At 50.8% G+C, this 12,543-nt stretch overlaps 1 protein-coding gene across 1 annotated transcript in view; it reads left to right on the forward strand.

The window, feature by feature from the left end:
- TAF8 (TATA-box binding protein associated factor 8) overlaps positions 1–12,543 on the forward strand; it is a 51,300-nt gene that overhangs the window by 8,925 nt on the left and 29,832 nt on the right. The window contains exons 3-7 of the mRNA XM_075333737.1: positions 2,278–2,376; positions 2,451–2,513; positions 3,716–3,840; positions 4,049–4,196; positions 5,690–5,832. Of these exons, the coding sequence (XP_075189852.1) occupies positions 2,278–2,376; positions 2,451–2,513; positions 3,716–3,840; positions 4,049–4,196; positions 5,690–5,832 (578 nt within the window). The remainder of the gene's footprint in view (positions 1–2,277; positions 2,377–2,450; positions 2,514–3,715; positions 3,841–4,048; positions 4,197–5,689; positions 5,833–12,543) is intronic.

The following is a 12,543-nucleotide window of genomic DNA, read 5'->3' on the forward strand; positions in this document are numbered from 1 at the left end:
CACCAAGGCGGCACACGCAGTCGGCAAGCCTTCCAGGAAGTCCGGCGGATTTTGATGTGGGTGGAAGCCACAGCCTCCACCATCTCTGCAGTTCACATTCCAGGCGTGGAAAACTGGGAAGCAGACTATCTCAGTCGCCAGGGCATGGACGCAGGGGAATGGTCCCTTTACCCGGACGTGTTTCAGGCGATCTGTTGCCGCTGGGGGGTGCCGGACGTCGACCTCATGGCGTCCCGGCACAACAACAAGGTACCGGTGTTCATGGCACGGTCTCAAGATCCCAGAGCTCTGGCGGCAGACGCCTTAGTTCAGGATTGGTCGCAGTTTCAGCTCCCTTATGTGTTTCCTCAGCTGGCACTGTTGCCCAGAGTGTTACGCAAGATCAGGGCCGACTGCCGCCGCGTCATCCTCGTCGCTCCAGACTGGCCGAGGCGGTCGTGGTACCCGGATCTGTGGCATATCACGGTCGGCCAACCGTGGGCACTACCAGACCGACCAGACTTGCTATCTCAAGGGCCGTTTTTCCATCTGAATTCTGCGGCCCTCAACCTGACTGTGTGGCCATTGAGTCCTGGATCCTAGCGTCTTCAGGGTTATCTCAAGACGTCATTGCCACTATGAGACAGGCTAGGAAACAACGTCCGCCAAGATCTACCACAGGACGTGGAAAATTTTCCTGTCGTGGTGCTCTGCTCAGGGTTTTTCTCCCTGGCCTTTTGCCTTGCCCACTTTTCTGTCCTTCCTTCAATCTGGACTGGAAAAGGGTTTGTCGCTCGGCTCCCTTAAGGGACAAGTCTCAGCGCTCTGTGTTTTTCCAGAAGCGCCTAGCCAGACTTCCACAGGTACGCACGTTCCTGCAGTGGGTTTGTCACATCGTTCCTCCTTACAAGCGGCCGTTAGAACCCTGGGATCTGAACAGGGTGCTGCTGGTTCTTCAGAAACCACCATTCGAGCCAATGAGAGATATTTCTCTCTCACGCCTTTCGCAGAAAGTGGTTTTTCTAGTAGCAGTCACTTCACTTCGGAGAGTGTCTGAGCTAGCAGCGCTGTCATGCAAAGCCCCTTTCCTGGTTTTTCACCAGGACAAGGTGGTTCTGCGTCCGGTTCCGGAATTTCTCCCTAAGGTGGTATCCCCCTTTCATCTCAATCAGGATATCTCCTTACGTTCTTTTTGTCCTCATCCAGTTCACCAATGTGAAAAGGATTTGCACTTGTTAGATCTGGTGAGAGCACTCAGACTCTACATTTCTCGTACGGCGCCCCTGCACCGCTCGGATGCACTCTTTGTCCTTGTCGCTGGCCAGCGTAAAGGGTCACAGGCTTCCAAATCAACCTTGGCTCGGTGGATCAAGGAGCCAATTCTCGAAGCCTACCGTTCGGCTGGGCTTCCGGTTCCCTCAGGGCTGAAGGCCCATTCTACCAGAGCCGTGGGCGCGTCCTGGGCTTTGAGGCACCAGGCTACGGCTCAGCAGGTGTGTCAGGCGGCTACCTGGTCGAGCCTGCACACTTTCACGAAACACTATCAGGTGCATACCTATGCTTCGGCGGATGCCAGCCTAGGTAGACGAGTCCTTCAGGAGGCGGTTGCCCACCTGTAGGAAGAGGCCGTTTTACGGCTCTCTTACAAGGTATTATTTTACCCACCCAGGGACTGCTTTTGGACGTCCCAATTGTCTGGGTCTCCCAATGGAGCGACAAAGAAGAAGGGAATTTTGTTTACTTACCGTAAATTCCTTTTCTTCTAGCTCCAATTGGGAGACCCAGCGCCCGCCCCTGTTTTTTTGTGTACACATGTTGTTCATGTTGAATGGTTTCAGTTCTCCGATATTCCTTCGGATTGAAGTTACTTTAAACCAGTTTTTAATTCTTTTCCTCCTTCTTGCTTTTGCACCAAAACTGAGGAGCCCGTGGGAGCACGGGGGGTGTATAGGCAGAAGGGGAGGGGCTTTACACTTTTAGTGTAATACTTTGTGCGGCCTCCGGAGGCATAGCCTATACACCCAATTGTCTGGGTCTCCCAATTGGAGCTAGAAGAAAAGGAATTTACGGTAAGTAAACAAAATTCCCTTCTTCCCAAGCTCCAGTCCTCACAGTTCAATGGAGATCAGGATTTCCTTAGTATTGCAGAGGTGATGGAATTATCAAGGCATCGGAAATTGCCACATGTTCTCTCACCTGTCCAATACGAAGAAAATCCTGAAAACATGATCTGAGGGGCAGGAGGACTGGAGCTTGGGAAACACTGATCTGAAGTGTACTGATGCATTTTATCCCCAGATCTTACAGAAGTCGGTCGCAGTGGAAAATCCTATTGTGAACATACAGCGCGTACACAGCCCACTCTTCCGGACATTGTAGTTACCCTGATAGAAATGGGTGAGTTTTTGTCAAGTTACAAGTGTGACTTTGCCACGAATACAAGTTATATTAATTCCATTGATTGTTTGCAGGCTTTAATGTGGACACATTGCCGGCATACGCTAAGCGCTCTCAGAGGATGGTGATAACTGCTCGTAAGTCTTCAATGTGAATTGTTATATGGCCGTATTCCTGCATTTTCCCAGGGTTGTAGCTGACCATGCACATAGGGTCAATACCTGGAAGCAAAAAGAAACTGATGGACATTGGAAATCGGAACTCTCGCTCACAATATCCAAGCAGAGTAAAAGCATCTTACATCAGTTTTTGTCATTCCTTTCTTTTTTCTTTCATCTATTATGCTTATGCTTACTTAAAAGTTGGTGAAATTACGGTACAAACTGTGAGGTTCATCCATGACTAGAGTTGATCGAACCCGCCAAAATCTGGGACCGGCGGATCACTGCCGGATTGAAAAAAAGTCTGGATCCGCTCCGGATTCCGTTGCCCATATAAGTCTATGGGGACCAGAATCAGAAGATTAAAAACGTTTGTGGAGGGGAAAGGGGGGTAGGAGCGCGCGGTATACTCGCCCGAGGCTGTGTCATGGCAGCAAACTCCTTCCGGGTCAAGCTTTTCCCTTCCGGAGCCGACAATTCAATATTCATTGTTTTGCCCACCCACTGGCGCATGTAATAGGTTGCAGTTAGACGTGCCCCCACCCTGAGTGGCAGCATATCAGCTGACTGCAACCATTCACAGGCGGCAGGATGGCCAGTGGGTGGGGAAAGCAGTGCAAGTGTCTGCGGGTCAGTATGATGAACGTGCATGTGTTTCAGAATCACATGCACGTTCCTGTCAGAAGTGTGCGTGGCTGTGCCGGTAATGCGCTATCAGACTCGTGCTAGTCTGGAATGACAGCACCCGGCACGACCTGCCACTCTCTGAACATGAGCGTGCATGCACCTAGAAACACATGCACACTCCTGTCAGAAGTGTGTGCGGCTGTGCTGCAATGTCAGACTCGCAGAAGTCCCTCGCAAGTGTGACTCCGGCCTAAAAGAAACCGCATGCGGCTTTTTTTAAGTTGTTTAAATAATTAAAAAAAACAAACAAAAAACCCCGTCGTGCAGTCCCCCCTAATTTTGATACCCAGCCAAGATAAAGCCAGCTGGGGCTGGTATTCTCAGTCCGCAGCCGCCCGGTATTGCCACATCAATTAGATGTGACAATCCCAGTGCAATACCGGCTTTTCCCGGTTTGTTAAAGAATTTCTAATATATCATGGGCACCATTTTAAATAAGTGATTGTAAGAAACTCTAGTGACTGTTGATTCTTTTTTTTTTTTTCTTTTAGCCCCTGTGACAAATAATCCTGTTGTCCCTAAAGCATTGATTGCCGGGCAGAACAAACCACATCCCGCACATATTCCAGGTCATCTTCCAGAATTTCCAGATCCTCACACTTACATTAAGACTCCGGTAAGAACAGTAGGAAAATAAAATCCTTCTCATTGTGTGCAAGTCTTGTTCCTCACACATGGCATATGGTTCAGGAAGAGAGCTTGACATAGAACTTTTGGGCTTCCATAACCTTATTGAGGCCAAGTGACCTGCCACGAGTAGATGATTTAGCTGGACCTTGTCTTTAAGATTTTCTGCAAGCTAACCTAGTTACTTTATTTTTAAGACTTGTCGGGAACCAGTTGCGGATTACCAAGTCTTAAGGGAAAAAGCTGCATCCCAACGGAGAGATGTGGAGAGAGCACTTACCCGATTTATGGCTAAGACAGGCGAGACACAGACCCTTTTTAAAGATGATACAAGCACTTTTCCATGTGAGCTAACAATTTAGTATTAACTTTCTTTCTGTTCAGTCCATACTTTCTGTACAATCTAATGGAAATATACCATCCTTTTTGGTATATAAGACATGTATAGGTTTTAGAGGAGCAAAATAGGAAAACAAAATTTGTAGAAAAAAATGTGGTCATGACATATTTTGTGGGGAGAGGGAGATCTGCTGCTGACATTGTTATGGGATTAATGTCCCCCAATTCTGTACTCGTGCCCTTCATCCTGGATCCATTCAAAATGTGTCCCTCATCCTGGTGTATATGTTCCCCATTCTTGTTCCCTATCTGGTATATATGATCCCCATCCTCGTGTAAATGTCCCTCATGCTGGTAAATATGATGCCAAGCCTGATATATATATGATCCCCATTCTGATATGTGTGATGTGTGTGTTCGTGTGTGTGTGTGTGTGTATATATATATATATATATATATATATATATAATATGTGTGTGTGTGTGTATATGACCCCACCCCCCATATTGGTATATATTATTCCCATACTGGGTGGATTCTGGATATATGATCCCTATTCGGATATATATGATCCCCATGCTGGTTCATATGTCCCCTACCATGGGCCCATCTTGGTGTATATGCGGCAAGTGACTTTAGCGTGTAAGCGGCAGAGCGTATGACGTGAATGCCATGCACCCTCAGTTACGCACTGAGATGAGCAGGCAGTATATACATTACTCCCCACTCCCAGGACTTATGGGCTTGGGAAGCAGTGACAATTCATTCTCTTTAACAGTGGACATGTGATTGCCCAGCCACTGTAGAAAGCCAGCAGCTGGGTGAACATGTGTGCCTTCTATTAAAGAGAATTAATATTTAGTGCTCCCCACACCCATTATTCCGCCCACCACACCCCACTGGCTTCAGTTCCGAGAAGAGGGGGGGATTATAGGTGTGGGGAGCAGTGAATATTAATTTTATTAGTGGGCACACTTTTAACCCCAGCACCAGTAACCCGCTCCTCCTCCACCACTCCCTCTCCCATCAGTTACAGCCAAGTACATCCGGAGTATAAGATGCATCCCCTCACTTTCCCCCAAAATTATTTGGGAAAAAAGTGTGTTTTATAGTCTGAAAAACACAGTATACAGAGGTCAGACAATCTACAAATTATGCTACTGGTTAAATGATATCCACAGGCTGTGTAGGAAATTTGCTGCAAAAATTTACCATCTGCACATTTAAAACCTATATTGTGTCAAAATATGCTACGGCGTTTCCATTTCAAAAGGAAAATCCAGAGCTCTTCCACTAAAAAATCTGCAATGGATAAGTCCTGTGTGGATTTATCCTCTATGAGTTACATAAAAAAACAAATAACAGCAGTCAGTAGTTTTCCTCTATAGATCACGTGTTCCTGGCAGGGCCTAATATGTATCCCCTATCCACTGGAACATCAATTCTAAGTACTTCCTGTGCTTTGATTCTTTGCTATGTTTGCTTCCTGCCATATCTAGTGATTGCCGCTCGTCCTATGTCCATTCCATATTTGAATGCTCTCCTCCCGTCGGAGCTGGAACTACAGCAGATTGAGGAAACTGATTCCTCTGAGCAGGACGATCAGACTGATAATGAAAACCTCTCCATGCACCTTCATGCGGTATGTTGGTAATGTTTGTGCTTTTTTTTATATATACCATATTTTTCGTTTTATAAGAGGCAGCAGATTATAAGACGTAGCCCATATTTAGAGATAAAAAAAAAGGGTTCCGTCTTTTACTCTGGTGTTGTCTTACCGGAGGGGGACGGCAGCGGTGTTGGAGCGGGGTCACAGGAGGCAGAGACTGTGTTGGCAGCGGCGGCAGGTCAGTGCTGGCGGCTGCAGAGGTTGTGTGGTGGAGCAGGCCGGTGCGGCTAGTTTCCAGATGCTGTCAGCAGTCCGGGCTTCAAAGAAATGGTGCCTGGAGTGGCACGTGCACTGATGGAGCTCTCATTCAAGAGCTCCATCTGCGCACGCGCTGAGTCCAGGCACCATCATTTGAAGCCCGAACCGCTGACAGACCATCTGGGACACCCCCCGCAAAGCCACCACAGTCCGCACAGAGTGGCAGCCAGCAGGCCACCCTTTCACCCGCACAGAGAGGCAGCTGGCCGCAGGCACAGAGAGGCAGCTGGCCGCAGGCACAGAGAGGCAGCTGGCCGCAGGCACAGAGAGACAGCCACCTGCACGCACCGACAGGCACCCAGCAGCCCGCACAGAGAGGCACCCGGCCGCCCACACACAGCCCCCCGCCAATTCTCCACCTCCCGGTAACCGATATTCAGATTTTAAAACGCACCCCTCATTTTCCTCCTCAATTTTTGGGAGGAAAAGTGCGTCTTATAATCTGAAAAATACGGTGTATATACATTGGTTACAGTCGTTGCTAAAAGTTTTGAAACTGACACACATTTTGGTTTTCATACAGTTTGCTGCTTCGGTGGTTTCTAAATCTTTAAGTCGGATCTTTCTATTGTTACAGAAGTACCATTTTGAACATTTCATACATTTTTACACTTTGTATTGACAAATCTCTGACCCTGATATTTTAAGACTTCTGCAATTCGCCCTGACATTCCAGATATCCGCTTTTGGGCCAAATCCTACTGATGGCATCTTATGCTTGTCTAATTAGTGCTTGGCATTTATGACCATTTCTTCCTTTCTTCTTTTCTTTGTCGCTCCTAATTGGGAGACCCAGACAATTGGGTGTATAGCTACTGCCTCCGGAGGCCACACAAAGTATTACACTTAAAAGTGTAAGGCCCCTCCCCTTCTGGCTATACACCCCCCCGTGGGATCACGGGCTCCCCAGTTTTATGCTTTGTGCGAAGGAGGTCAGACATGCACGCATAGCTCCACTGTTTAGTCAGCAGCAGCTGCTGACTATGTCGGATGGAAGAAAAGAGGGCCCATACGGGGGCCCCCAGCATGCTCCCTTCTCACCCCACTTGCGGTCGGCGGTGTTTGTTAAGGTTGAGGTACCCATTGCGGGTACGGAGGCTGGAGCCCACATGCTGATTCCTTCCCCATCCCCATTAGGGCTCTGGGTGAAGTGGGACTTGACCGGTCTCCGGGCACTGAGACCGTGCTCCATCCACAGCCCCTGGAGGATCTGCTGGATACGGAGCGGAGTTTCCTCAGGGACAGGACCCTGCTTCATTAAGGTACTCCGTGTCCCCGTGCTTACCGCACGCACACTGCAGCATTGCTGGGTGTGTTAGTGCGCCGGGGTAAACAGCGCTGCTGCGCTTGTGCCGTTACTCACTACAGCTCTGCTGAGTGAGGAGACTTAGTACGATCGGCCGATCCGGCCGCTGGGGTCAGTGTTTACTGCGTCGCGGCTGGGATTTGTGCTGCGCCGGGGACTTCCGCACTGGCCGTGCATATATGACGGCCGCGCTAGATTACTACAGTCCCCGGCTTTTGCGGCCTAGTTCGTATCGTTCCCGCCCCCAGACCTGCCAGTCAGGAGGAGGGCGGGACGCTGTACAGACCAGCAGCGCTAAGAGCTGGAGTCTGTTTTACATACTCCAGCCCTCACACTAGGCACAGTGGGACGCAGTTTCCCGCACTTTTGTTTGTGGCACGCCCACGGTCCGCCCCTCTTCACAGGACGCCGGCAGCCATTCCTGCCTGCACGCTGAGCTGCAGAGGGGAGGCTGGGAGACCCAGACAAGGGATTCTACGACCTCACACCCGCTTTACAGCGGGCGGTAAGCAGCCCTCAAGGGCTCTCCCCCACTTGTGCCATAGTGTACTTTGTATTTTGTGCTGGCAATACTTTACACTGTACGGTCGCTGGTGATTTTCTGCTATATACCCTCCTTAGATTTCTCAAGGAGACAACAGCATGTCGTCCGCAAAAAGCAAAAGTGCCAAGGCACGGACTTTATATGCTGCCTGTACCGCATGTGGGGCTGCTCTACCGGCAGGTTCCACTGACCCCCATTGTGTGCAGTGCTCGGCCCCTGTGGCAATTGCTCAGCCGGGGCCTCTACTAGAGGTGACCCAGGGAGAACCACCTGTGAATGCTGTCCAGGTGACAGGGACGGAGTTTGCAGCTTTTGCTGACAGATTGTCTATGACTATGTCTAAAATTCTTGAAACATTGCAGTCTAGACCAGTAACTCAGACCATGGGCACTGTTGGTTCATTGCCCCCTGGTCCCCCTCAGCTGGAACACTTCCTAGCTCCGGGGGTGTCACATGCACCCCAGGGTGACGGCTCTGACTCGGACGACAGTCCCAGACAACCTAAGCGGGCTCGCTATGAGCGACCCTCAACTTCATCACACTGGTCAGGGTCCCAGCGGGACGACTCTCTGTGTGATGAGGCGGATGTAACTGATCAGGATTCTGATACTGGGGCCGCTCTCAATCTAGATACCCCGGATGGTGACGCCATAGTGAATGATCTTATAGCGTCCATCAATAAGATGTTAGATATTTCTCCACAAGCTCCTCCTGCGGAGGAGGCAGCTTCACAGCAGGAGAAATTCCATTTCAGGTATCCCAAGCGTAAATTAAGCACTTTTCTGGACCACTCTGACTTTAGAGACGCAATCCAGAAACACCACGCTTATCCAGATAAGCGTTTCTCCAAACGGCTTAAAGATACGCGCTATCCTTTTCCCCCTGACGTGGTCAAGGGCTGGACACAGTGTCCCAAGGTGGACCCTCCAATCTCCAGGCTTGCAGCCAGATCTCTAGTTGCAGTGGAAGATGGGGCGGCACTTAAAGATGCCACTGACAGACAGATGGAGCTCTGGTTAAAATCCATCTATGAAGCTATTGGAGCGTCGTTGGCGCCAGCATTCGCAGCCGTATGGGCACTCCAAGCTATTTCAGCTGGCCTTACACAGGTCGACACGGTCACACGTACATCTGCTCCGCAGGTGGCACCATTGACCTCTCAAATGTCTGCATTCGCGTCTTACGCGATTAATGCTGTCCTAGACTCTACGAGCCGTACGGCGGTGGCGTCAGCCAACTCCGTGGTTTTACGCAGAGCCCTGTGGTTGAGAGAATGGAAGGCAGATTCTTCTTCCAAGAAGTGCTTAACCAGTTTGCCTTTTTCTCGTGACCGATTGTTTGGTGAGCGTTTGGATGAAATCATTAAACACTCCAAGGGTAAGGATTCAGCCTTACCGCAACACAGACAAAACAAACCCCAACAGAGGAGGGGACAGTCTGGTTTTCGGTCCTTTCGAGGCTCAGGCAGGTCCCAATTCTACTCGTCCAAAAGGACTCAAAAGGATCAGAGGAGCTCAGATTCTTGGCGGACTCAATCACGCCCAAAAAAGCCAGCCGGAAGAACCGTTACCAAGACGGCTTCCTCATGACTTTCAGTCTCCTCTCTCCGCATCCTCGGTCGGTGGCAGGCTCTCCCGCTTTGGCGACATTTGACTGTCACAGGTCAAAGACCGTTGGGTGAGAGACATTCTGTCTCACGGGTACAGGATAGAGTTCAGCTCTCGTCCTCCAACTCGTTTCTTCAGAACTTCTCCACCGCCCGACCGAGCCGATGCTCTGCTGCAAGCGGTGTCCGCTCTAAAGGCGGAAGGAGTGGTGACTTCCGTTCCTCTTCAGGAACAAGGCCACGGTTTTTACTCCAATTTGTTTGTGGTGCCAAAGAAAGACGGGTCGTTCCGTCCCGTCCTGGATCTAAAGCTGCTCAACAAACACGTAAAAACCAGGAGGTTCCGGATGGAATCTCTCCGCTCCGTTATCGCCTCAATGTCTCAAGGAGATTTCCTAGCATCAATAGACATCAGGGATGCTTATCTCCACGTGCCGATTGCACCAGAGCATCAGCGTTTTCTACGCTTCGTTATAGGAAGCGAACACCTGCAGTTCGTAGCTCTACCTTTCGGGCTGGCGACAGCCCCTCGGGTCTTCACCAAGGTCATGGCAGCAGTAGTAGCAGTCCTGCACTCGCAAGGTCACTCTGTGATCCCGTATTTAGACGATCTACTTATCAAGGCACCCTCTCAAGAGGCATGCCAACACAGCCTGAACGTGGCACTGAAGACTCTCCAGAGTTTCGGGTGGATCATCAACTTTTCAAAGTCAAATCTAACCCCGACCCAATCACTAATATATCTTGGCATGGAGTTTCATACTCTCTCAGCGATAGTGAAACTTCCACTGGACAAACAGTGCTCGCTACAGACAGGGGTGCAATCTCTCCTGCAGGGCCAGTCGCACCCCTTGAGGCGCCTCATGCACTTCCTAGGGAAGATGGTAGCAGCAATGGAAGCAGTTCCTTTTGCGCAGTTTCATCTGCGTCCATTACAATGGGACATTCTCCGCCAATGGGACGGGAAGTCGACGTCCCTCGACAGGGAGGTCTCCCTCTCTCAGGCAGCCAAGGAATCTCTCCGGTGGTGGCTTCTTCCCACCTCATTGTCAAAAGGAAAGTCGTTCCTACCCCCATCCTGGGCGGTGGTCACGACAGATGCGAGTCTATCAGGGTGGGGAGCAGTGTTTCTCCACCACAGGGCTCAAGGTACGTGGACTCGGAAAGAGTCCACCCTTCAGATCAATGTTCTGGAAATCAGAGCAGTCTATCTTGCCCTACAAGCCTTCCAACAGTGGCTGGAAGGCAAGCAGATCCGAATTCAGTCGGACAACTCCACAGCGGTGGCATACATCAACCACCAAGGGGGAACACGCAGTCGGCAAGCCTTCCAGGAAGTCCGGCGGATTCTGACGTGGGTGGAAGACACGGCATCCACCATATCCGCAGTCCACATCCCAGGCGTAGAAAACTGGGAAGCAGACTTTCTCAGTCGCCAGGGCATGGACGCAGGGGAATGGTCCCTTCACCCGGACGTGTTTCAGGAGATCTGTCGCCGCTGGGGGATGCCGGACGTCGACCTGATGGCGTCACGGCACAACAACAAAGTCCCGGTTTTCATGGCACGGTCTCACGATCACCGAGCTCTGGCGGCAGACGCCTTAGTTCAAGATTGGTCGCAGTTCCGGCTACCGTATGTGTTCCCACCTCTGGCATTGTTGCCCAGAGTGCTCCGCAAAATCAGGTCCGACTGCCGCCGCGCCATTCTCGTCGCTCCAGACTGGCCAAGGAGGTCGTGGTACCCGGATCTGTGGCACCTCACGGTAGGCCATCCGTGGGCACTACCAGACCGTCCAGACGTGCTGTCTCAAGGGCCGTTTTTCCATCTGAATTCTGCGGCCCTGAACCTGACTGTGTGGCCATTGAGTCCTGGATCCTAGCGGCCTCAGGTTTATCTCATGAAGTGGTTGCCACCATGAGACAGGCTAGGAAGCCATCCTCCGCCAAGATCTACCACAGGACGTGGAGGATATTCCTATCTTGGTGCTCTGCTCAGGGAGTTTCTCCCTGGCCTTTTGCATTGCCTACTTTTCTTTCCTTCCTGCAGTCTGGGTTGGAAAAAGGTTTGTCGCTCGGCTCCCTTAAAGGTCAAGTCTCCGCGCTATCCGTATTTTTTCAGAAACGCCTGGCGCGACTTCCTCAGGTACGCACGTTCCTGCAAGGGGTTTGTCATATCGTCCCCCCTTACAAGCGGCCGTTGGAGCCCTGGGACCTGAACAAGGTTCTAATTGCTCTCCAGAAGCCGCCTTTCGAGCCTATGAAGGAGGTTTCCCTTTCTCGTCTTTCACAGAAAGTGGCCTTTCTAGTGGCGGTCACGTCTCTTCGGAGAGTGTCCGAGCTGGCGGCGTTATCATGCAGATCTCCATTCCTGGTGTTTCACCAGGACAAGGTAGTTCTGCGTCCAATTCCAGAATTTCTTCCCAAGGTGGTATCTTCCTTTCATCTCAATCAAGATATCACTTTACCGTCTTTGTGTCCGCATCCAGTTCACCAATTTGAAAAGGGTTTGCATTTATTGGATCTGGTGAGAGCACTCAGGATCTACATTTCCCGCACGGCGTCTCTGCGCCGCTCGGATGCACTCTTTGTCCTTGTCGCTGGTCAGCGTAAAGGGTCGCAAGCTTCCAAATCCACCCTTGCGCGGTGGATCAAGGAACCAATTCTTCACACCTACCGTTCGGCTGGGCTTCCGATTCCATCAGGGCTGAAGGCCCATTCTACCAGAGCCGTGGGTGCGTCCTGGGCATTACGGCACCAGGCTACGGCTCAGCAGGTGTGCCAGGCGGCTACCTGGTCGAGTCTGCACACTTTTACCAAGCATTATCAGGTGCATACCTACGCTTCGGCGGATGCCGGCCTAGGTAGACAAGTCCTTCAGGCGGCGGTGGCTCACCTGTAGGAAAGGGCTGTTTGACGGCCCTATCACGAGGTATTCTTTTACCCACCCAGGGACTGCTTTTGGACGTTCCA

The sequence above is a fragment of the Anomaloglossus baeobatrachus genome, chromosome 2, assembly GCF_048569485.1.
Source record: "Anomaloglossus baeobatrachus isolate aAnoBae1 chromosome 2, aAnoBae1.hap1, whole genome shotgun sequence".
NCBI classification, from domain to species: Eukaryota; Metazoa; Chordata; class Amphibia; order Anura; family Aromobatidae; genus Anomaloglossus; species Anomaloglossus baeobatrachus.